General features: G+C 39.5%; 1 protein-coding gene across 17 annotated transcripts in view; it reads left to right on the top strand.

Moving 5' to 3' along the window:
• The window catches only part of MICAL3 (microtubule associated monooxygenase, calponin and LIM domain containing 3), a 163,651-nt gene that overhangs the window by 92,067 nt on the left and 46,578 nt on the right, over positions 1-25,006 (top strand). For all 17 annotated transcript variants that reach the window (XM_074584830.1, XM_074584923.1, XM_074584912.1 and 14 more), the window contains 3 exons: positions 2,799-2,887; positions 4,053-4,140; positions 24,690-24,885. In XM_074584830.1, coding sequence (XP_074440931.1) covers positions 2,799-2,887; positions 4,053-4,140; positions 24,690-24,885 — 373 coding nt within the window. The remainder of the gene's footprint in view (positions 1-2,798; positions 2,888-4,052; positions 4,141-24,689; positions 24,886-25,006) is intronic.

The raw sequence follows: 25,006 nt of genomic DNA, 5'->3' as shown, positions 1-25,006 counted from the left end.
TGTGGATTTCCTGTGGACTGGTCATGCCGACAGCAGAATAACTGAGCTGTTAGGAATTAATATAACATAATAACAGCTGCTAGAATGCAAAGAAACAAATAGTAGTTGGGGGCTTTAAGAGGCTTTAAAGGCTGACTTTGAAGGCTAGACCATGAGGAAACTCCTTAGTTATTTAACACTAAGAATAGAGAGAACTACATTAATTAACAGAATAACACAATAAGAGAAATTAAGAGAGAATAACGCATTGAGGACAAATGCAGTCAGCTTTTGCTGCTTGAAGACATCATGACTGTCCAACTCCGTATGTTTATTTTAGATGTACTAAAATAGGAACTTTATAATCAGGGGCTGTGATAATAGCTCATTACAGACTAAGTTCTGATTATATAGCAAAAATTGAGCATCAAAGTTGAGTAGAGGTAAGTCAGTGTTATATACAGAGAGAAATTGTTGTTGTAGTAGTTAGTGAAGATTCAGTAGTGATCCTTGTCTTCTGTATCGGACAGACTGAGGAGGAAGGAATATGATTACAAAACTTGCTGATGACTCAGTTAACAGAATCTAAGAATGCTAAGAATTTAGGGAAGCTTCAGAAATACCTGACAAATCTGAGAAACCAGACAATACGGCAGCAGGTGAAACACAAAATTTATCAACAAAGTGTGCATATTGAAAGTAATAATTTGAAATCAGACATCACTTGTTAATAGTAATCTCCTTCTAAGAGTAGCAATGTATTGCATTCTTTGCTTGAGTAATGATTGGCAGAAATTTCACAATTTCTGAAGAAAAAAAAGAGAAAGTATCTCAGATAAACCTTTATTTATATCAGCAGGTGTGACTTTATTTTCTATTATCTTTACTCCTCTCTCAATAGGAAAATACGTGCAAAATGATGATGTAGAAACTGAAATAACAGGAAAAAAGTGTTAGTACCAATAGTTTTCCCTACTCATTGAGTCAAAGATGAAGTAAAAATTATAAACTGATATGCCACAGGATAAAACTGCACAATATTCTACTGCAGATTAAAATGTTATAAAATTTAGAGGTATCTACTGCATGTAGCTAGGAAGAAGGTTTTTGCATATACTCAGTAGACTAACCACCATGGAAACACCATCCAGGCTTAAGGGGCAAAACCCCAAAATTATATATTGATGATGCATTATAGAATGACTTTAAGAAATGGACTTGCTCAGTCACGAAGAGCTGAGGAAACTTAGAATCATCAAACACATCTCCCAGTAAGGAACAGAAAACCCATTATTACTCGGCCTGAAGGTCAGCAGACTTGGCATGCGAGTTTAAAGGGGCCAATGATAATTTTGAAATCAACATCTAAAAGTAAAAGCTTCCTCCGTAATCAAAATCAGGGAAAAAGCATTTTTTTGAGCACTGCTGTTATTTTGGGTGTTCACAAATAACTGAATATCTGATTATATGATTAGTAATAACAGACTGAGCTCTTCTTTCAGCTATATGAGCTGAAACAGTTTTTGCCACCAGATTTAGTGATTCCCTCTGCCAGCAAGCTTATGTATGTATTTATGGGCAGATAGTTCTCAATAAAACAAACACAAAGCTTGGAGTTTCAGGACACTTACAGCATTGATTCTGAAATGTTATTACATGCATAACAGTTGTGTATGTATACGAAGCAGATAGGGCCAAACAGAAATATGCGGTAAAACATCTAATCTAATAATTGTGAAATTTTAGCTTATATTTTATTCTGGGTTTCATTTGAGAGAAAAAATAACAAAGCTATGAATGCATCATTGCCATTCATCTAGCTGTTTGGACTGATGAGCATTCTGCAACATTCTGCAGTCAGTGTCTGGTTTTAGGCTTCAAAGTCTGAGAATTTTTTTCTAAGAGCTTTTCTGTTGTTGCTCTTCTCAAATAATTTGAAAGAGCAGTTTTTGGAAAGAGCAAATATTAAGAAATGTTTATTTAAGCAGAGACTTCTGAAAAGATAGGGTTTGTCACTTTTCCATCATAAACAAAGCATTGTGCAAATACCAGCCCAGAAAAACTAGAGGAAGGGGCAAAGGTCAGAATATAGGTTTGAAATGCATTAGCAAAGTTGTAGGAATAGGATAGCAGTAGGGGATGCTATGGGCTGTGTAAACCAAGCAGGATATACTGACAGCTGTACATTGAAAGATAATTATGTGCCATCCATTTGCTGCTATTATTTGTATTGTGGTATTACTAGTGCTGCTTTGGCTTCCTGACAGTGTTTAGATACTGGTGAAAATCCATGTAGACTTCTGGGGTGTTACTAAACCAGTGGTATCACAAAAGGTCTTAATTGTGAAAATAATCAGTAGTTGATTGTCCTTTTCACAAGTAGCCACTGTGCATTTTAGAGATGGTTCTTTGGGAGTTAACGCTGTCCTCTCCCACTTTCCTCTGCTGGTTGTATTCATTCTTGCTTTTTCCAAAAGTGCTTCTGCCAGCTTTTCATGTGATGATTTCTTTGTTCCTCACACACTGCCGCATTGTTAGCATGTGATACCACACAAGCCTCACAGCTTTGCTTTGGTGTTTGATAGGATTTTAAACTAAATGGCTGTCAGGCACCCAATGGAAAGGAGGCTAGTTAGGAGGGGGAGAGAGGAGGGCTGGAGTTAAAAAACTTCAGATAGCGTTTGCTTCCATGTATAGTGAATAAACTAGATGGAGCAACGGGAATGGCAGCAGAAAATAAGTTGCAGTGAGATGGACAGTTATATTGTGCTAAACTGCTGTGTTCTCATTGCTGACCATCATTTGCGTTTTATCTGCAGGTAAATTCTACTGTAAGCCTCACTACTGTTACCGACTCTCTGGTTATGCTCAAAGGAAGAGGCCAGCAGTGGGTCCTCTGTCAGAAAAGGTAACTCATTATTTTCATTTAAGATGTCATGTTAATAGGTTTTGATTCCGAACATTGAAAAAGTAAATATGCTGGGTTTTTTTTTCCAGAAAGTAGAAAAAATCGGAGTGCACTGAGTTGCTTTCTTATGTTGTGAGATCTTGCAGCTCTATAAATTTTATTTAATAGCGGTTCCTTTAACTGCCACTTTTCTTTTCATGGTTCCTTTATAAAATAATGTACCGTCCCATTCAGAACAGGATTTTGATTTGTTTTCTGGTCAGCTGAAATATTTATGCAGTCCATGCAGAGAACAAATGAATTATATTACCAGTTTTGGTTTTGCTTTGTTTCTCCATATTTTTTCTTAAGATGAAACAATTATTTGCATTTCCTTTGAAACATGAAGTTCTACCCCCCTTGCATAGGTGCTATGAAGAAGACCTGTCTTCATTTCTGAAGGTTTTCTGTGTGTTAATGGAAGCCTGCATGGAAAGAAAGGATATCCCTTTTCCTATACTATTGTAATGGAAGCATTTATGCTTTAAATATAGGATCAAGACACACTGTGTAATACAGAAAAGTCTCCAAGCTTTTGTCATTACTATCTAAGGCATTTAATTTGTCTCCTCCACAGTATTTTTGCAAACTGTTTGAGTAAACTATATGGTAGTCTCTAAACACATTCTGTTATTATGCTTGCATGCTATGAACTGTCCTTCCCCCTTAAATTATATTTTCCTTTGTGGTAGTGGTGGTTCTTGTCTTTCTGCCTTTTCTGCCTGTTTCTCAATATATGCTAAAGCTGTACTCCTTTTTTTTTTTTTTTTTTTTTTTTTTTTTTTTTTTTTGGCAGGATAAGGGATCCATCCCAATATTTGTGCCATACTTCCTGCCAAAAATAAAGACTAAAAATGGTACTAGTTTTATTTCCCAGATGAGCAGACTTGACTTTCTTGGATATCCAGCTTGTTTTTCAGAGCTTTAATAAAGCCATAAATTGAGCAGGAACATACTTGGTTCAGGCCTTGCCTTACGTGATGATTAAGGTGTATCTTAATTGCAAGAGGGATGGCTTCTGAGTTCAACGTGTTCAGTACTTATAGCCTCACATGGAAAAAAAAAAAGAGTATTGCTGAGTCATTTCAATTTTAATATGAATTTAATTTCCCCCACATTCTTGCAGGACACCAAAGGACCTCTGCAGGACGCCATGGCAAGTGATGGAAGTGGACGGGCAAATACCATCTCCGCCTCAGCAGAGAGGGCCCCAGGTAGCTCCGCTTCCTTCTTTAGCAGGGTGGTGCAGTACTCTCTTGGCCTCTTTGACAGAGTTAGGGTGGCAAGCCAGCGCCTGCAAAGCACAGTTTCCTCGATTGGGCACCACGTAGCCCAGAACCCTTTGGACTCCTTTTTCATGTGTCAGCTGATGGCTTTTGGGGTTCCCTTTCTCTATGTCCAGTCAGAAGTTCTCATGCAGATCCTAGGGGAGTTCTGTGGGCAGCCTGCTGACCAGTAAGAACTAATGTGACCCAACTTTATAAGCTGTATAATTTGTGTGATTTTTGGGGTGCTGTGTGAATTTCGTGTGTTATGTGAAAGTCTCAATATATTATTTTGCACTGTGGCTTTGGGGCCTAGATGTTCTCGGTCCTTTCAAGGACGTTATCCAAAAGAATTGCAGGAAAACACAGATGTTCAGTTGAGGGTCTCCTCTGAGTGGGCCTGGTTAAAGAGCCCTGGTCTGTAATGTATGCGGCTCAGCGTTAGTGAAGTTAAAAGTTCTGTTGATGCACTGGAATAACTCTCAAACTGGATTTCTGTGTTCGCCTGAATTCTGGGTGTGGTTTCTTGTTCTCCCAAGCTTCTCTTCATTAATCTGGTACTTGAATGGGAAAGATCCCATTATCTCTGGATTGTCTCTCTTGTGGAATTCTGGGTGTCTCTGACAGTTAATGGGATCGGATTCCTTAAACCCCTTGAATTTCATGGTGCTGGCGGGTCATGGTGCTCTTCCCTCACTGCCAGAATCTGTGCTGCTCCTAGCCATGGCTTTGGGAGTGGGGTGGTGAATGTGTATGTCTTGCTGTGAAGTAGTTTTGCCTTTTAACTTGAAATTCTAATTCCTTCTAACATGGGAGAAGTGTCTGTGCTACAAATGCTCGTTTGCCCAGCCCTGAAGTGCTCATTTAGTGACATCAGAAAAAGGAAGAGATTTGATTCCTAGTATCTGTTCCAGAACACTATGGATAAACTAAATTAGCTGCTTTTAGAGAGAGAACATACTTAGAGCAACACTCTCAAGAAAAGAATATTTTCACAGTGCTAGCTGAGAAAAGACCTTAACAACATATAGGCAAAAAAAATCATAGAATCTTCATGGTTGGAAGGGGCCTTTGAGATCATCCAGTCCAACCATACACACACAAAAAAAACCCCTACAATCTCTGTCACTAGAGCATGCCCTGAAGTGCCAAATCTACACGTTTCTTAAATACCTCTAGGGATGGTGACTCAACCACCTCCCTGGGCAGGCTGTTCCAGTGCCTGACCACTCTTTCAGTAAAGTAATTCTTCCTAATATCTGATCTAAACCTCCCCTGCCGCAACTTCAGACCGTTTCCTCTGGTCCTGTCATTATTCACCTGGGAGAAGAGACCAACACCCACCTCCCTACAACCTCCTTTCAGGTAGTTGTAGAGGGCAATGAGGTCTCCCCTCAGCCTCCTCCTCCAAACTAGACATGCCCAGCTCCCTCAGCCTCTCCTCATATGACTTGGTCTCCAGACCCCTCACCAGCCTGGTAGCTCTCCTCTGGACACGCTCCAGCACTTCCATGTCCCTCTTGTACCGAGGGGCCCAGAACTGAACACAGCACTCGATGTGAGGCCTCACCAGTGCCGAGTACAGAGGCACGATCACTTCCCTGCTCCTGCTGGCCACGCTATTCCTGATACAAGCCAGAATGCTGTTGGCCTTCTTGGCCTCCTGGGCACACTGCTGGCTCATATTCAGCTGGCCGGCCACCAGCACCCCCAGGTCCTTTTCTGCCGGGCAGCTTTCCAGCCACTCTTCCCCAAGCCTGTAGCGTTGCTTGGGATTGTTGTGACCGAAATGTATGTAGGACCAGGCGCTTGGCCTTATTAAACCTCATACAATTGGCCTTGGCCCATCGATCCAGCCTCTCCAGGTCCCTCTGTAGAGCCTTCCTACCCTCAAGCAGATCAACTCTCCCACCTAGTTTGGTGTCATCTGCAAACTTACTGAGGGTGCGCTCAATGCCCTCATCCAGATCATTGATAAAGAAATTAAACAAAACTGGCCCCAAAACTGAGCCCTGAGGGACACCACTGGTGACCGGCCGCCAAGAGGATTTCACCCCATTAATCACAACTCTCTGGGCACGGCCATCCAGCCAGTTTTAACCCTTTTTTCATGCTTTTGTTTGACTTTATGTATTATTCTTACAAGTTTTTCTAAGATGTAACTGAATGCAGTCCAACAGAAATTTATTCTTAGTGTGTGCAGTTGATTCTCGAAGTGTGGTTACTTGCACAGTTTCCTCTGTTGTTTGTGGAATTTCCATATGACAAAATGGAGGAAAGGCAAAAGGTATGAAAGAATGACCTTTGCAAAATGCTGTGGACAGATGGAAAAATGACAGCATTTTTTCTGCAACTGAATAGACTTAAAATTGCTTTCTCTAAAAGTGAAGAGATTTTTTTTTTTAATTTTTTTTTTTTTAAAGCTGGAACATATTCCTTAATATGGATGGAAAAAGTATTTCTTGGAGCATAGGGCATCTGATGTGAGAATAAGGTGGTTTATGGAGTGAAACTATTGGTGATGAGAAGTGGAAGAATAGAGTTTAGCTATATATATCAATTAGTTTATCAAAGCAATTGCTGGCAGAAGGTCTCCTTCCTCTGATGTAGTCCTTTCAACTGATCAAATTTACTCATTTTTATAAATAAGCATTCAGTAAATAGCATCTAAGAGAACACTAAGTAGAGCAAGCAATAGGCCATGGTTTGCTAGAAACTTCTATAAATCAACTATAAATGAGATGTTTCCATCTCTTCTTATGTAGTGGTGGCACAGTCCTGTAGCAGAACTGTGGTATTTCCAGAGGAGTAAAACAGGACACCATTTTATCAAATGGCAAAACTTGAAATCTAGGGCTCCTTCTGTTTGCTTTCTGGTTTTCTAAAGCAGTGTATAACTGTAGCATCATTTCTAGAGCTTTTGGACCTCTTAAACCTTTATTCGAACATGCTCAGCTTAGCTGGGTCAAGCTAGGTAATCTTTAAGGCAGTGTATTGTGGTGCATTCTTATGTGTGCATGACAGAAGTACATTTAATGGTGGAAGAGTGAGCAGTGCCTCTGCCATTCTCCCCCTTTCTGCTAGAAAAATACCACTAGTGTCTGTGATTTGATTGTGAAGTAGTTTCTAAGTATCTCTTAAAACTACTGGCTTAACAATGGTTAAGAAGTGGGAGGAGGCTAAATGCAATGTACTTTAAAAGCAAGACACAGTGTCACTAAAGGCAGGTCAGTTCTCTGTAGTGTTACAGTCATGTCCTGTAGGTACCTACCTTTAGCTCCTGTTCTTGCTGGGTAGGTAGGTCAGGAAACCTGTGATGTGTTTACAGTTACATATGGCTTGAAAAAAACAAAACAAACCCTTTTGAATTACCAAGCTTGATAATACAGTGGAAGAATAGGATATTATTCCTGTGTAATTAAAAAGAGTCTATAAGATTACATCTCAGTATAACTCATGACTTTGAACTATCTGCTTTCTTGCACTTTATTAAATTGTCCGTTTAAGAAACTATAGACATTCTGCTTTCACTGTAGACAAATGCCTTGAGTGAAAACATGGCTGAGATGGAGATAGATGCAGAGCGCTGTTTCCAAGGCTGCACTTCATGTATCTGGTAGACTCATCTAATACAGGTCATACATCTGAAAATGTTTGACCTCCCTTAAGGCAAATGCCACCAAATGAAATCTGGCAGCAGCAATTTCAGACCTTTAGGTCTGAGCCAATCCTCAGTAGTGAGGTAGATCTTGATGTGGAGTCTAAGTTGCCTATAAATGATTAAGTAAAAAAAAAAGTATAAAGTATAAAATGCACAGGTTTGATGTCTGATGGAGATGTAAAGTTGGCTTAGAAGGCAAGAGGAAGGTGTAGAGCAGAAACATTAATTAAAGAATATACAAGAGAAAAACCCTGCTGTTCTTAAATTTTATACCTCTGAGTTAAATTGAGCCCTGAGTTAGCGAAGTGCTTGCTCAGCGAGCTTTGTGGTGACTTGCGCAAGGCCTGCTTTTTAGTTGCCATGGAATCCCAAATGGATGTAAATTGCATGGATTCTCCCCTTACACTCACACTGCCTCTTTTTCTATGCCACCAGATCTGTCCTCTTCTTTTTTTAGCCAGGTTAATTCTTAAAATATATTCAACCACAAAATTATGTTCAGAAGGTTTGGTCAGCTGACATAAGATTGGTCACAACAAGCACTTGTGATGTGTTACTAACCTGATTGGCATGTATTAACTTTTGCTAAAGATGTCAGTCCCACACTGGGTGGCTGCAGCATTAGCTGTCATTTAATGGATTTTCTGTCCCTTGTACTGTCACGATGATAGTTGCAGGGCACAATCTCTGATAAGCAAGTTGAGGTTTTTTCAGCAGTCAACTATAATCACCCTTCTTGCGAAGGTTTTGCCTGGTTTGTCAGAGAGCCTGCGTGGCATCTTATGTGGTCGTCACCAGGGATGTTCCTGGGGAGGTTATGGGCAGAATAACTCTTGCAATATAGCTCAACCCTTGACTTTGGCAAGTGGCAACAAGCTTTTGAGTGATGGATGCCATTCTCTCCAGGGAAGGGAAGTTGGGGAAAGCTGTTACTGTGCTTTTGGTCCTGCTGAACTGTGGCATGTTTGTCGTAGATTCTGTAACCTTTCTCTGTACCCTGTCTGCCAGTTTTTTCCTCTATCTTCTGCATTTGCCTTTGTGCCAAAATTGCTGCTAATGCCAAGAGAAAAAAAATAATACTTTGCCTTTCAGCTGTCTGTCCCTTTGATAATCTGTAACTGCTGTGTCTTGAATTTTTAAATATTATTTACAGTACTCTTATGGTTTTAATGTTCTTTTAATGCAAATGCTGTTTTTCTGTTTGTTCTAAAGGTCTGTAAGAACATATTTCTGAACTTTCAGCTCTTTCTTGACAGATGGACTTGGAACAGTCTTTACCCCTATCAGCTTTACGATAATGCTCCTTGGGGTGACTTTACCCAGTGATGTTTTGTTGTAAGATGTTTCCCATTTCAGGCTTGTGTTCTCACAGCAACGTGTCCCTATCGGGGGTGTGTGTGGTGTGTGTCCCTATCCCCTGTCCCTATCGGCAATAGGGAGTTCATAAAGGAAAGACCTGCTAGGGAAACTCATACTTCAAAATGTACAGCAATAAAAGGCAAGTCAAGAGACCTTTGCAGTAGTTACTTGCCCTGTGAAAGATTTAAGAAGCCAAATATAAGCCATAGCATGCAAAACTGACAAATGCAATACAAGGTAGAGGCACTAGGTCTTCCGCTTTTTAAAATTACAAAAATATATAGCGTATATGATATAGGTATGTAATATGAAAAGTTAAAATTCCTACTATGGATGTGCCTTAAGTGTTTTCAGGGAGCAATGTTCTGAGTAGACAGAGAGTAGACACAGTCTTCACAGTAGACTCTTAAACAAGTAATCTGTTGTATATACCAAGGAAAGCTGGACTTTACATGAGGAAGTTCTTTTGCTGACTTGGAGAGCTAGAAAAGGGTGGCTGCTTCCTCTAAATGCCATGCCCTTTAAATAAATTATTTGAGCCACATTTTCAAAAGGACCTTAACTGTCAGTGCAATTTTAGGGAATCTTTATGAATGTATCCAATCACTCGCACGCAATTATTCTGTGTCTAACGAAGTACAAATACATTTTATATATATTTTTGTATATAAATAAGCTTCGTGTTCATAAACATTGCCTCTTTACACTTCTGTATACATGCCTTACTTGACGAAATGATTCAGCTCAAAGCAATACTGTTTGCTTGTGCAAACAAACATACCTTCATGAAATTCTCCGCTTGGTTACTGCTTTTCATTATTACTCACATTTGGGTTTTGTTCTTTTTTTAATTTGGTCTGTTTGAAACATAACATTACATCACAGAAGATAGCAGCAAACTAATTCTGTGACATCGTGTTCTGTTTGTGGTGCCTCCCTTTTAAACCACTGAACTGTCCGTTTAGAAACACATCCATATTCCACCCCCTCCCTCCCCCCCCCCCCCCCCCCCCCCCCCCCCCGAAAAAAAAAGGCAAAAAAGTAGTACATCCATATTTCAGGATGCACCACCAAATTGGAAGGAATGATAATTCCTTTACTACTGTGCCTTGAATGTTGTCTGTTCTGTTTGGAGAAGCCATGGTGGTGTGTTTTGCAGGACGTGGCACATGATACTGAGCCCTTCTATGGGGTTTCATACAACTCCAGAGAGATCTGATGCAAGATATATTTCTCTCTGCTGGAACATTTAAAATATAAACTTAAGAACCAGACCCTGTATTTTTGGAAGCTGAGGAGAGTGTGTGGGTTGCCCGATTAGGACCAAGGTTCAGTGCCCAGTGAATCATAGCTTAATAGCAAGCCAGGAATCCCTGTTAGGATAAAGTGCTTGACTGTTCCTAGTCCATCATGTTCCTTGTCAGTGTTCTTATCAGGATTTGCACGGCTTTGGCGTAAAGGAAAGGAGAATGCTAAAGGACCAGCAATTTGAAGCCCAGAAAATTTGGGAAGGCAAAGGCATGATGGAAAGGTTATTTGTTCTAAAGAGTGGAGATGCAGCTGACCTGATAGACTTTCACTGAAAAAATCCTGAAAAAAGTTTTGGGGACCGAGGCAGGATATACAAAATAGCAATATGCTGAGTTTGTGCTCGTGGCTGGATCCTGCTAAGAACACTTTTTCTTGGGAGTAACTGGGCTCCCTATCCACCTTTTTCTCTAGCTTTCAGACCTGTAGACTTGTGGCACTGGAATATTTGTTTATTGTTTGTATGTGTATATTCTGAAGGGTGATATGAATTTTTCTGGGCACTTTAAGAGCTTCATTGAATGTTTTCGTGTTTTAGAAAAATAATATCAAGTTTGTGTGAAGGAGTTGGATTTTTTTAAATTGCAGAATTAAAATGTCTGAGAAGTGGAATCCAAGAAATGACCATTTTGAGATTGTTTCCCTCAGAGAAAAGGAGGGAGTGTGCATAAAATAAGCTTGGTGACAGATAATGTTCAAGTGAGATGATTAGTGCTCAGAAAGGCTTCATGTCTCCATTGTATAGCCTCTTTGAAGATTTTGATTTATGCAGTTGTTTTTAACCTGTTTTTGTTTTGGGTGTGTGTGTCTCTTTGAATTATGTAACACGTGGTTTTCCTGTTGCTGTGAAATCAAGACATTATTTGTTCAACTGTGTGAAATGATCAAGGGAATAAATTCCAAACAAACTTCAGGTTTCTGAGTTTTTCTTTGTCATCCCCCTTCTCCCTCCACTGGTTCCAGGTGAGGGATGCTGTGGGGGATACAGAGTTGGAGGAAAGTGGAGTGAATAGATCTGGCAAGCTCAAGTGCAAAAGACATTTTGGGGAGCTCCATGGCACGCGCTGTCTGTCACTGCAAAGTACCACTTTTTGGGCTGCTTCTGTATCGTGGTTTTTTTTTTAAATGTTACTGTTGTGTTGTGGTTTACTCAGAGTGCAGGGCATACACTGCACAGAGAGCACGACATATTGCTGTAGAAAACCTGTTAAACATCCCCCTGCTAAATATTCTACTGCTTTGGCAAAGTTGGCTTTGGACAGATGCGCTGTCAGTGTTGTGGCTTCACTGATTTATTTTCATCAATTTGGGAGGTGGTTTTGTGTGCCTTGCTGCAGGCCAGAGGTCTTTGTTGCACTCTGTAAGCAAGGCAGTGATACCCGGGTGTAAGGGGAGAGGAGGAACGTGGGCGAGGGCAAGTCAGCGATTGGGAACAGGGAAGCATAGCCTTTGCACGTGGTGTGACAGGTAAGGGTCTTGGCAGGATTTGGTTCCTCTTGTTGGTATAGCAGCAGCTGTGATGATGGGATGTTGCGGTGTGATGGAAAAGCAGAAAACGAGTAAATACAGAGCCTTGTAGCCAAATCCTGTGTGTCTTATGTTGTAGATGGACAGTTGTCTTAAGAGAATGGCACATGAGGAAATGACCTGCCTTCCTCAAGACTGTTAAGAGACTATTCTGTAATACAGTCTGTAATCCACCGTGACAAACAGATGGAACTGGATCATAGTTTTGAGCTGCATTTTCCTGTTCTCAAAAAAAATATTGGAGTAGTCTGCATTAGGAACTCATTCTGTGTCTCTTCTCCCATGCTTCTCATGCTGCCTACTGCACCATTGGCAATTAAAAGCTTGTAATAGCAGGTGACTTTTGAGAGTCTAATTGTGAACGGTATGTCTTCTCTGTGGGCTTTATTTGGCCAGAGTAGTTACGTTTAAATGGTAGCTCACAGAACTGCAACTACAAACCAATTCTGTTATATGTAAGAGTTCCTTCTTTGGAGGAATGTAATCACTTTATGCCTTTGAAATTGCCTTTTATTTTTCTTTACCATGATCAGTGGTCCTCATTTAGAGGCTAAAATGGGCCTTTGGTTCTGAGAAAGAGCCATCAGCGTTCAGTGTAAAACTTCATGTGCTGGTGCGTGAACTAGAAATGTCGTTTTGATGCACCACTAGAACAGCCTCCACTGTTCTGTATCAGGAAAGCTGTTAACTTTGCAACTACATATATGGTCTTCAGAAACCAAATGTTTGTGACATGATTTTTTAATTAAAAAAAAAAAAAAAGGATGAAGGGAGGTACATCTCCTGAGCTCATCCCCACCAGAGGTGAAATCAGACTTCCTTGCTGTATCAGTATAGGAGACATTGTTTTCAGCTAAAACTTGGAGAAACCAGCTGTTTGTGTGATGGGAGAGCTGCCAGGCACTCTCACCTCATGCTCTTTGAAGTCTGTGCAGATGCCTCACACTTTCTGTGCCAGTGGTTCTTCTCTAGTCTCATAGCTCCTGGTGTTCTCTTGCTAATGCCTCCTGTGGGAAGAGTTGGGCCCTGTATCCTGCCCCACTGGATGGGAGAGGGGTGCTGCCAGGGAACTCCTTCCATGGCCCCGACACTCTAAAGTCACTTTTTGTTAAAGGCATTCTAGTTTTGTTTGTGAAACGAAGTTTGTACCCTTTTGAAGCATTCTTCCCTTCACTGCCACCCTTCCTCCTTGTTCCCATTCCAACCTAAGATACTTATCTTAACATGATTTACTCTATAGGAAACTTCATTCTGTAAATGAAGCCCCAAGTAGCACATTATGTCAAATATAGTTCTTTTTTACATTTGTGCAAATAAAATGACCTGAAAATGAGGAAGAAAAGTAGATGATTGGGCCAGGCCATGTTCTCGCCGAGTGTACGTGCTTCTTTGCCTGTAGCTCTGTAAAGAGAACACATTGATTTTTCTGAATATGCTATCCTGGCACTTCTTAGAGTCTCTAACATTATTTAGGACTTGCAGAATTTGGTGAATAGATTAAATATTGTATTCATCTTACAGAAAATGAGGTATCATGTACTTTTTTTGCAGTTAACATCCTCAAAAAGAAATCATCCACAGAAAATCTTACGTGGCTGCTAACTAACATCCAGCTGCTTGTCCCAGAACTGAAATTGAAGGACTGAAATTCACTATAATAAATAGTAATATATTAAAGACAATTTTTAAAAACAAGATATAATTATGTGCGTAAATCACTTTAAAACTTTGAGGTACTGAGCCATTCACAAATGCACAAAAGTCTGTGGGCAATGTGAATATTTTGTTACCTCAAAAAACAGATGACTTCCCCTGATGATGGACTGAAATAGCTTTTACAGGGGTTTGGAAACTTGATTCTGAGATTTGAGCTTTTGGGAGTACTAAGATGTTTTCCACCATGCATCTCAAACCAGCTTGCTTCATCGGATATATTTTGGTAGCATTTTTTCCAAGCTGTTGGCACAGACCATCTCCTTTGCAAAACACATTGCTAGGGTAGTGTAGAAACCCTGCTGTGTACAAGTTGGTTTATTTTTTACACACATTAGGCTTCTTCATCTGATATGGTAGGTCCGATATGGCAGAATAACTGTTTCATACAGATCTTTTCCTCTGTATGCTCTGTAACAGTGACGAGAAAGTGTGAAGTACTTTTAATAAAATGAATGAGTAAACGTCTGTTCACCTCTACATCAATTAAAACAAGCCAGTGATAGTTTTACCCCCTGCTTGTGATCAGCAGCATAATATATTATTAAGGTGTGTGGTTGGTAAAGTATCTTGAAATACAAGGAGAAACAAGGGAAGAGGACCTAACTTTAAAAAAAACCAACCATAATCAAATAGAAATAATCCGAAGGGAAGGAAATGGATACGTCAGAGTCAACATTGAACTTATTCTTCTGCTTCTATGAAGTGTATTTATGGAGGAAGGTGGAGTAGTGGTTGCTGAGCTGATCCTTGGTGATGCAGAGTTTAGCTTTAGACTTTCCAAACAGAACCGGGCAGATGTTCTTTAAGGATGAGATGGCACTTCTATGCTCTGTTTAGTTGCTTACATCTTCTCTCAAAAATGTATGTTTAGTCTGACATTTCTCGTGTTTGCTGTCATCCAAGAGGGCTGTGTTTTCTTTTTTAGGAAAATTTCATAACTGTCCTTTCTGCTGTTATAGAAGTTTATCTAATGGCTTGCGGGTAGAAGTGTTTAAAAATAGGACATTTTGCCCAAGAGATGTTTCACATACTTTCAGGCTTGGGTAACTCTGTGATTTAAAACATCAGAACTGATGTATTAGTTATCTTTAATCAGTAATGTGTCTTTTGGAAGCTTTCTCTTTGGAACTGAGGCAGATTTTGAATATACCTGGCTATATATCTGTATACAAAAAAATCTTAGTTTCAGAAAAATTCGCACTAAGGTGTGAAGCTCTGGATTGCTTGGAATATTCAGTTGCTTTACAAGTTATACAAGAGCATGTGGGATAAATGTAGATAATAGAAAAGTACGCAGCAGAATGGGGCAGCAAATGTCGATGCTTTTTGGAGTACACAGAGCTTTGACTTAGGGCAAGTATTCCCCAGTATATTTTCCTGGAACTGCTAGCCTCAGATTGCAGCCTGTTCCATTTGCAGCACTTCATAATCTTGACACAAATGACAGAAATTAAGTAAGGACTTGGTTAATATCTAAATGTCTTCTGAGATCCAGTAATTACGGAAATATGCAGTACATTGCAACAGAAGAGATAGTGGTTATGAGCTCAGCAGCTGAAAGAAGATATCCATTTGAAAGCTGTGTTTTGAATCTGATCACAGTTTAAACAGCAAACTGACAAAGTTTGATATTCCGCACTTTTTTTTATTATGTATAATAAAATTTCTAGTTCCTGATTGGTTGTTTAATGATCAAAACATCATCTAGTATCCAAGGTTGAATTGCAAATGCCAGTTTCTATAAAAAGCAAGCAATATTTGTATTGATGGATTCCTCTGCTACTTTTAGATGGAAGTGTCCTTGGTTCAGCATTGTTTTCTTTGCACAGTGGAAGTTATCTGTCTGATCCCTCCTAGTGAAATAAGAGGTTCCGGAGAGTTGCTACATATAAGTGCCAAGAAATAGACGCCACAATGAATAAATTATATTAAGTCTAATTTAGTAGAGAAGATAGCAGTGACTTTCTGTCTAACAACATAAAAAGGGTTACTCTTTGGATTATAACTCAACAATCACTCTTAAGTGTTAATTTCCAAGTTACTTAGAGTATTTAATTTAAAAAAGGGGAAAGCCTCATGAGCCAAGGTTGTGGTGATTTTAAAATATAGTGTGGCCTTTTTCTCCCCGCCAGTCCCTGGTTGTGCCTCATCCCAGGTGGTTCTTTGAGGTAACTTACCTTTAATAGCTTCCAGGACAAAATTTACGCCTGCGAAGTAATGTGATCTTTAGCCAGATTATCCTTTAGTGCTCTTCAGCCTTCCCACACTCGGCTTCTTTCAGGAAATAGAAATAAGGCCAGGCAACATATGATAGAGCTGATCAAAATACTGGAGGGGACTCAGACATCTTAGATAATACCAACAGAATGGAAAATGATAGGCAATATTTTACTCATTTACCTATATTCATGAGTAATAGACACATCAATAATTAACTAACTTAATATAAATTGGTATAGGGATTTTATATCTTTAGTACTGGAAACCTGTTTGGGCAGCAATGAAAGTGAAATTTGTACAAATGTTAAGATTTTCTGCCAGAAAAGATGCAATAAGGAGAATCAAGCTTAGCAGTGTTCCCTGGGGCTTGGATTAGGTGACCTAATACCTCCTTTCCCCTGTTTCTTTTCTTCACTCACCAGCTATAACGCTGGACTCTTTCCAGGAGTCAAAAATAGCTATATTCCTGGATTATTCTGTACCTCTGCTGTAATTAAGACAGCTTTTCTGTATTGTTAAACTGTATACTGAGCGTTAAACTTTCATTACATAATGCTTCTACTTCACAGATCTGTGTATGAAAAACACTACCTATTTCTCAAACATAACTTTATACTATAAAGTTGCAGGTGAATTTTGATTTGTTTGTGGCAAATATAAATTGCAGATGACCTTGAAATAAAACTAATTAATTCTCTTCACTTCTGGTTGCTTCACTAAAACCAAAGAAAGGTCAGATCAGTCAAATTGACAGCTGTTTCTAGGCTTTGCCCTACTGATGTTGTAGGAAGCAATGTTTTATCTGTGTCTGTTTTGACATTTCTAAAAGTCTATTTTAACCAAAATAGTGGGGGGGTGGGGGAAAACATTGCAACTTCCATAAGATAAACTTATAAGTTACTAGTTTCATTCAATAGTCGGTCTAATTCAATTTCATAGCTATGAAGAAGGGGCTTCCACATGTACTGATAATAGCTGAGATATGAAGAAATTAATTCTAGCTGGAGGTTGTGGAATGTGTGGAGGAGGACTTACATCTTCATATGTTTGTTTCTGGGGTATCAGTTTCAGAATCCCTTGAGTATTTTAGCTGTCAGTTACTCCTATGCACATTATAATTTTTTGGGCGGGGGTCTTGGGGACACCTCTGCTTCCCATTGGTTTGGGAACCAGTAGATACGAACAGGAACCTCACTAATTTTTATTTCATGTGCTGTGTGCTATTGAATTGAGTAATGTTATAAAACTTCCTGGTCAGCACTGGAAGTAGTGCTGTTCTTTAATAGCTCTCCGTTGGGTACTTCTGCATCAGAGGACATTTTGACAAAACACACCTTTCTGTCTCTACAGATTAATCTGCCCATTTCTCTGTTTAGGTCCCTGATTTACTAGGAAGAATCGCTTGACTGACAGTTTGAGGACCGAGCTTTGACATGGTAGTAGAGATCTCAAGCATGTTGGTTGCTCAGTGGTAAAACCCTTTTTTTCTGGTAGGCATGAAAAAGCTGCTGTTCTGCTCTGTGTCTACTCCTTAGTTGCATGTCAGTTTAAGGACAGTTGTATTGATCCAAGTCCAAGCTGCATAAGAGAGTTTGCATGTGTACAATTCCCATGTCAAACTCCAAGAGCTTTTACTCAGTAGAGCATATCTTCTACAAAGCTTAGTCAGTTACTGTTTATTGTTATGATTGATACATGTGCATTACAGAAGAATTTCAGTAGGGCTATCTTCAGGTTTGAGCTTATTTTGAATCCTGTGCATGGGCACTCTGAATATCTTGCTTATGAATTGACTTTGGTTTTTTTATACCGTTCTCTTTGAATTCAGGGCTTTTATTTTTAGCAGAACGTGTTATGGATCAAACTAGAAACACAGACATCAGAAAATTCAAGATTTGATGGCTTCTCAATACAGCTGAGTAATTCAGGCTCCCTGAGGGGTTGGGAGTAGTCTAGGATAGTAAGAGAGAAAGTTGAGGCACGGTATCAAAATAACATTGACATTTGATGACTATTAAGTATTTACATTTGAATAAATGCATTCTTGTTTCTATTTGAGCAGGTGTTATATTACCCCTTTTGACTTTGAGGATGTGCTTATCAAAATTCAGGAGATCCTACCAGGATATGTGCAGTTCTGCAGTATGTGATGTGAGGCTGTGTGAACAAGCAGTGACAAGAACTCACCAGACTAGCTGGGCTCTTTCCAGTGGTTTCCTGGAGACATTTCTTAAAAGATAGATTTTAAAGGGTGGATGAATCTAGATTTAAAACCTTCAACTTCTTCTTAACCCTTAAAAAATCCATTCCATTTAACACATTTCTGCAGGTCAGTTTAGAGTTGCCGTCTACATTTTTTATATATTTCTTACTGTGCAGTACAAAAATTGTTAACAATGGCTAGATGCTAATTTGGGAGAGGATTAAGGAAAGGATTTCTGGCTACATCTCTCAGAAGAAATCAATTGCACTTACTTAAATGGAATGTCTTTAATTGACTTACTGTTGGATGCTGCACATATTGAAACAATGGGCCTCTGTACTAAGATTTTTTTTTTTTGTCCACACAGTGAGCATCTCATAGGAGGTGCCATTTTTCAACCTGCTGATGTACACCATGTAATCATTACACTTAATATCTGTCATATCTTAGTCCTTTTCTTACTTCAAAGTGTTTTGTCTTGACTTAAAGTGAAGTTGAGAGTGAAGGGCTTGGGGCTGAGCATTCTGGATGCTCTTTCTGGCACTGCCACTAGTCTGTTGTGAGACTGCCTTTCTGCTATTTAATCTCTGTGTCTGGACTTGTGCAATGCCTCTACAGTACTTACCTACTTCCAAAATCTGTTTGTTTTAATATGCCAATACTTGTAAAACATTCTGAGGCCCTTGGATGAGAACTGGAGTTGGAATACAGAGAGACAGTTAATGGAGCTGAAGTGGGTGAGGGTGGAACTTCGGGGAAAAAATGAAACTCAATCTGATGTTAACACAGATGAAAAATGAGAAGCCAAAAAATGCTGCTGGATCTTGTTTGATGCCTTCTTTATATCTCAGTGATAATGCTTGCTGAACTGCAAGCACACTTCAGAAACTTTAGCCCAAAAGATATTTCTCAGAAATTAATGGCAATGGAATATGAGGACGTTCAGCATTTCTGACTCAGAGCTCACTGCATCACTTTTATACTCCCACAGAAAAGTTCCCATCTTCCATCTCTATACTTTGTCATGTGCAATATGCTGCTGTTTCTATAGGAGTTGTTTTAACTGACATAGTTGTGTTCTCAAACAATTGTGTGGAGGTAGAAGTAATTGAAGAGTTTGGAAAAGATGAGTGAAAACAAACACGTGTAGTGTTTCACATTATCATAAAAGCACAAGACTTGAGAAATCCAGAATGAAGATTTTCCTGAGAAGTGTATTAATTCTTTCCTCCTTTGGCACATATTTCATGGTAGACTCCTTAATTTGAATCTCTGTAACTCCCCAAGGCTGCAGCTAGTCTGTGCAAAATACCGAACCCACACTTCACAAGAGATGACATTTAACTTAGAGAGCTTTCAATCTTAACAGATTTGACTAAGAAAAGGAAGTCTAGAGGTACTGCATGATTAATGAAAAATAAATTCTAGTAAAATAGGCAGGTAGTTTCCCTTTGGGAAGAATTCACTGTTCCCAGATTCCCAGTTCTGTCCTGCATCTTCAGCAAGTATTATGTGAGGGAGAAATCTTGGCAAGACTTCATCTAGCTCATGAGAATAATTTGTAGATTCTACAGAACAAGGTAGTACTGGGGGAAAATCAAGATGGGATCCTCTCTCAAGAGGAGCTTCTCAAGCTTTCCAGTAATTGCCAAAGTTGCTGGAAAAGGACACATTCATGCAGGCAAGGAGTGTTTCAGTGTAGGAATGTTATCTCTGATCATATGATTTTCTTTACAAGAGGCAGGCTGTGTCAAGGCTGAGATAAATAAAGGACTCTGGCAGCTTTCATGCAACAGGCTAAGCAGCCTGTCCTATTAGGAAAAACAGTTCCCTTCAGATGATCTATGAGATGTCCATGGCCCACTGACTCTTCCAAACTAAAGAATCAGATTTGAAAACATGTCCTATTTTGGATGTTGTTTCTGGTTTTTTAACTGATCGGTTGATTGCATGAGAAGCTGCTCTTGGCTTTCAGGTAGCTCCCCTCTCTGACTAATAACATAGGGGTTTTTTCGAGCACATGCGGTGTGATCAGCCCCTTCTCTCTCAGTTGTGACTCCTTGCAGACTTTTGGCTCTGTGGGCGCAGATGCACTGACAAGGTGAAATGTCAGCTAACGGATAATGAGTACACCTTGCAGCTGTCTCCCACCAGCAAGCTACAAAACAGTCTGGGGAATACAATGTAATGATTTGAGAGAAGCACCCTTCCCCTCCAGAGGAATGTCAGAGAATTAACTTCAGTGTCTACAAAACTTCATTGGAATAGACCTTGCCTATGGATATATAGCACCATATATATATGGAGGAAATGAGGGTAGGAAAACTTCAAATTTCCGTATCCCTATTTATAGTTTCTCATTGTAGATTCAAATGAATCGCTGTGAACTTTATCACGTAATGTGAGCAAATTGTTCATCATCTTACCATGTTAATGATGCCTGTATCTCACACTTACTTTCATCCCTTAACTAGATTTGTGAACTGTAATACTTTTCCTTCTGATAGTTGATGGCTTTGTGGTGCAGAAAGTTGGCTATCAGCCTTTCTCCTGTTTCACATTTGGTAACGAGTTTGACAGTGGCTTTGCAGCTAGCCAGATACGTCTTTATAGAACCTTTTATAAATGAAACCAATACACCAAGTAGACCAAACGGTCCGTATAGGGCAAACTCCTAGAAATCCCTCGCTGAAGCTGGTAATCAGTTGAGTTTCTGTATAATTTTCTCCAATGTAGAGCCATTTTCTTTGCAAAGTGAGGTGGAGGGATGTGACCAATCTTGCATCTGAAGTATATGGATATATAAATTAATTAGTGAAAGCGATGGGATTGTCCTTGCTGCTTCTTTGAGATTTTGAAGCATGGATTGCTTATCGAGCTCACAGGACATCTTAGCTTGACCACATCCTTTTGCATTAAAGTTTAGGCAGGTTTTCCATCTTTTTCATTTTTTTTAACACAGTTACATTGAGTCATTCCCACTTACAGTTTGTGCTGTGATAGAATTGGTTTGATTCTCTATGCACCAGTTATACTGGGTCTTCATGATGAGAAGGGCAATGATGATCTGTATTTCGAATAACCTGAAAGATTATATACATTCACAAAATGCATATAAATAGATGTCAGCTTGATTTTCAGTCCTCTTTTACCTTAGAGTGATTGCTTCCAGTCTTTCTCCCCACACCAGATATTGCAGCATTGAAACAAGCGTTTTTTTTAATACTCCATTTTCAATTAATTATATGGGAACGGTTTTATATTTCTTTTTTGCTTTACTTTTCAAAATCTCACAAAAACCCCTTAAGATTGTTAGAAAACAAGAGAAGTGAAATAATGTCAGATGGATAAAAAGTTCTTGTTCTTTTAGTTGTCTTTTCCACTTGTGGACTTTGCAGCTATGTTGGGGTATGCATCAGAAGAGAACAAATTAAAAACAGCTTGTGAAAAGATATTTCTGTTGAAGTAGCTGAGCCTAGCTGATGGCTCGGCTGTGTATAAAGATATCCAACTAGAAAAACTCTTGTTTTGTGACGATTTTAGTGTATTCCTTCTTTGATTTCCCTCACCTTGGTGTTCTTGCGTTACCCTGAGTCCTTTGGTTTTTCACTGTCAGCTAGAAGTGGCAGAGCAATATTCCAGGTCAGTTCCCCTGTTACTGTGAACTCAGGGTTGGGGAATGTAACACAGATTACAAAAATAGATTTGGCTGAGGTGGTATCACCATCTAGAGAGAAATGAAAGGTGAATCCCAGCTGAAAAGGCAGTCCAGTTCCACTAAACTTTGAAAATACTAACACAACATAAGGCTTGGCAGCAGGAAATGGTAGAGACCACAGTATCCCTGGAAACACAAGGTAATGTTCCTGCCTGCCACCTGAGCAAGCTTCCATGGCTTATACCATAAAAAAAGCCCTGTAGCCCCAGCCGAGGGCACAGCAGCCACTTGCCCACATCATAGAAGAGCTCAATAATACTGAGGAAGAGAGAAAAATGCTCCTGGCAGTTGTCTTGATGAGATTTTATCTTTCTGGAGAGGAGTTGGAAATGAATGCCACTAATTGTGGCAAGGCCTGTGTAGTTTTGCATGAAAGACTAAGATGGTACTGAGTGAGTAATTGCCCTGAAAAAAACGCTGTTAGGAATAAACTGAGAAACTACAAAGGATGAAGAAAGAAAACAAAACCTGTCAAAATATATGAGGATAAGGTAAACGTTGCCAAAGCTCATGCTGGGTTAGGCTTTGTAAAGGAAAGGAAAGCCAAGAGCTGTATTCCCTAAGCATGTAAGTAAAAGCAAGGTAAGGGAAAGCAGAAGTGGGTCCACAGTGAAGGTGCGGCTGACATAAAATGAAATTTTAGGTACAGTCAAGCAACAAAATGAATTTCAGTGGCCTCCATTTTCAATGGGGACAATGGCGTTGGACATGGGAGCAAAAGAAGTCAGTGTGTAGCAGGATTTGGAAATGGAAATTAACCCAATGAAGCTGGAAGCAAAATTTAAATATTACTAAACTGTAATGACTGGAAATAAAATTCGACCAAATAGTCTTTGTCTCAGAAGAGTGGAAGAATTGTACAATGAAATTGTGAGCTTTGTGCTAACACTTTGATTAAATCAGGCTGTCCTGATGTACCTTGAATATCTAATTCAGGGTAATACTGTGTGACCACTGGGTGACAAAAGTATGACCTACAGATGAACAATTAAAAAGAAAAAGAAAAAAGGTGACCTGAACAAGTACAAATCAATTAATCTAAAGAGTAGATAAAACACGTTCTTTGAAGGAATAAATAAAGACTGCTAGTTCTGCAGGTGAAGCCCTTTGACTGTATGAAGGTAAGTGGTATAAAATGTGACATGGATTCGCCAAAGACTGTGCTGGACCAGCCTGACAGCTTTTAGTGACAAAATAACTGATTACCTTCATAAGGGAAATGTAGTGCATTTGAACAATCTGGACTTCAGTAAAGCACCTGAAGGCTGCCACATGTAAATAATTATTTAAACTGGATAAAATGAGGGAGCAGTGTGTCAAGTAGCTAAGACGTTGGCTTAAATGGGAGATTAGAGGTTTGATTGAAAAAGGAAATAATGGGGTTGGATGTCACCTACAAAGTGTGGAGTTTCACAAAAAATTATCTGGGTACTGATCTTTGTAATACTTTCACTAGGGTTACTGGCAAAAAAGGGAAAACATCTGTTAATGAAACCGCTGAGGCAACATTTCAAACCCTCATCAATGCAGAGGAGGATAGGCACGTCATAACACTAAGAACTGCAAAATGTCGCGGACTGTAATATTAAAAATAGAAATGTAATAGTAGAAAGTAGCAGGTCAAGCACTACGAAAGCGTTGGGAATTTTGGCTACCAACAAGGTGCTTATCAGTTGAAAGCAAAGAAGGAGAAAGATCTGAATATCAGTCAGTAAATAAAAGCCACCGGTATTATGTGGCGTATAAATTAGGCAAGTGTGTTCTCAGCGTGTATCAGATGAGAGATTTCTGGCAGGGTTGTATGTTACACTGATAAGGCCTCATCTGGAAAGCTGTGTTTAATTCTAGTCACGCAGGTTCTGGAAAGATTAATCCAAACTGGGACAGGTGCAGAGACCTAGAGGATGATCAGCACACTGAAGAGCTTATCTCATGGGAGGAGGCTTGGCTTGTTTAACAAAGCAAAACAGAAGCTAGGAAAGGTTGGACTCTGTAAATACTAAGCTGGGTAACGGTAAACAGCGGCATGGTATTTAAGCTAAAATACTACAATTTCAAAAATAAATGGATGAATGCAGGTTAGAATTTAATTCATTGAGTGCCACAGTGAATGAAGCTCCTGTACAACTTCCCCAACTGTCTGGTTCACATATCCTTCCAATTTTCTGGGATTCATGGGATTTGCGCTTGCAAACATCTCACCTAGACTTTTCCCTGTGGTTCATTTCATCACAAACTCTGATTAAAAAAGCAAATTAATTCAAGTCTATAAAAGGTTTTAAAACTTGCTCAAGGTGGGACTCTCTCATTCCCTTCCTTCCCCATCTTTAAGTAGTAGTAATATTTTTTTGCTCCCTGACTCTGTAGACCTACCTTGACTGGTAACAGTTTTAACATTATGCAGCAGGATTGCCCCATAGCATTCCTACTGTTGTTTCATAGAATATATGCAGTCTGTGGTCAGGCCTTCCCCGATACTTATTACATAGGCTTCATTGCAGCTCTTGTTTTTGCAGCTAAAATGTCCCTATTTCCTCTCTCAACTAGGATATTTAACATTCTTTTTAGCATCTGTTAGCCAAAACCACTAAGATTCCCTTTTGCAGTCTGGCTCCCCAGCAGGTTCTGCCAGTAGTGGCGAACAGGATAATGACATAAGGTATTCTCTCGCTTTATTTACCTCCCTCTGCCTCATGCCCTTTTTCTCCCAATTGCTCAATTTCCTTAAAAAAAAATACAGTTCTGACTGTTGCATTTATTGTTCATTCACTGGCTTATTTCTTTAGGTTCTAATGTAAATGGGCTGGAAGAGCCCAGCCTTGCTAAGCGGCTGCGTGGCACACCTGAGCGGATTGAGCTGGAGAACTACCGACTGTCACTGCAGCGGGAAGAAGAACTGGAAGAGGTGCCTGAAGAGACACTAGCAGAGCATAACCTGAGCAGTGTGTTGGACAAAGGAACAGAAGAGGATGTGCCCAGCAGGTTAGCACACATTGTCCATAAGCTTTTTTTTATACCCATGCCAACACACTTTTGCCTGGTTTTCCCTTAACTTTTTTTTTTAACATACTATTTACCAGCAACTTTATAAAGTTGTTGAAAA

This window comes from Larus michahellis, chromosome 1 (assembly GCF_964199755.1).
Source record: "Larus michahellis chromosome 1, bLarMic1.1, whole genome shotgun sequence".
Classification (NCBI taxonomy): domain Eukaryota; kingdom Metazoa; phylum Chordata; class Aves; order Charadriiformes; family Laridae; genus Larus; species Larus michahellis.
This window is presented reverse-complemented; position numbering and strand designations above follow the sequence as displayed.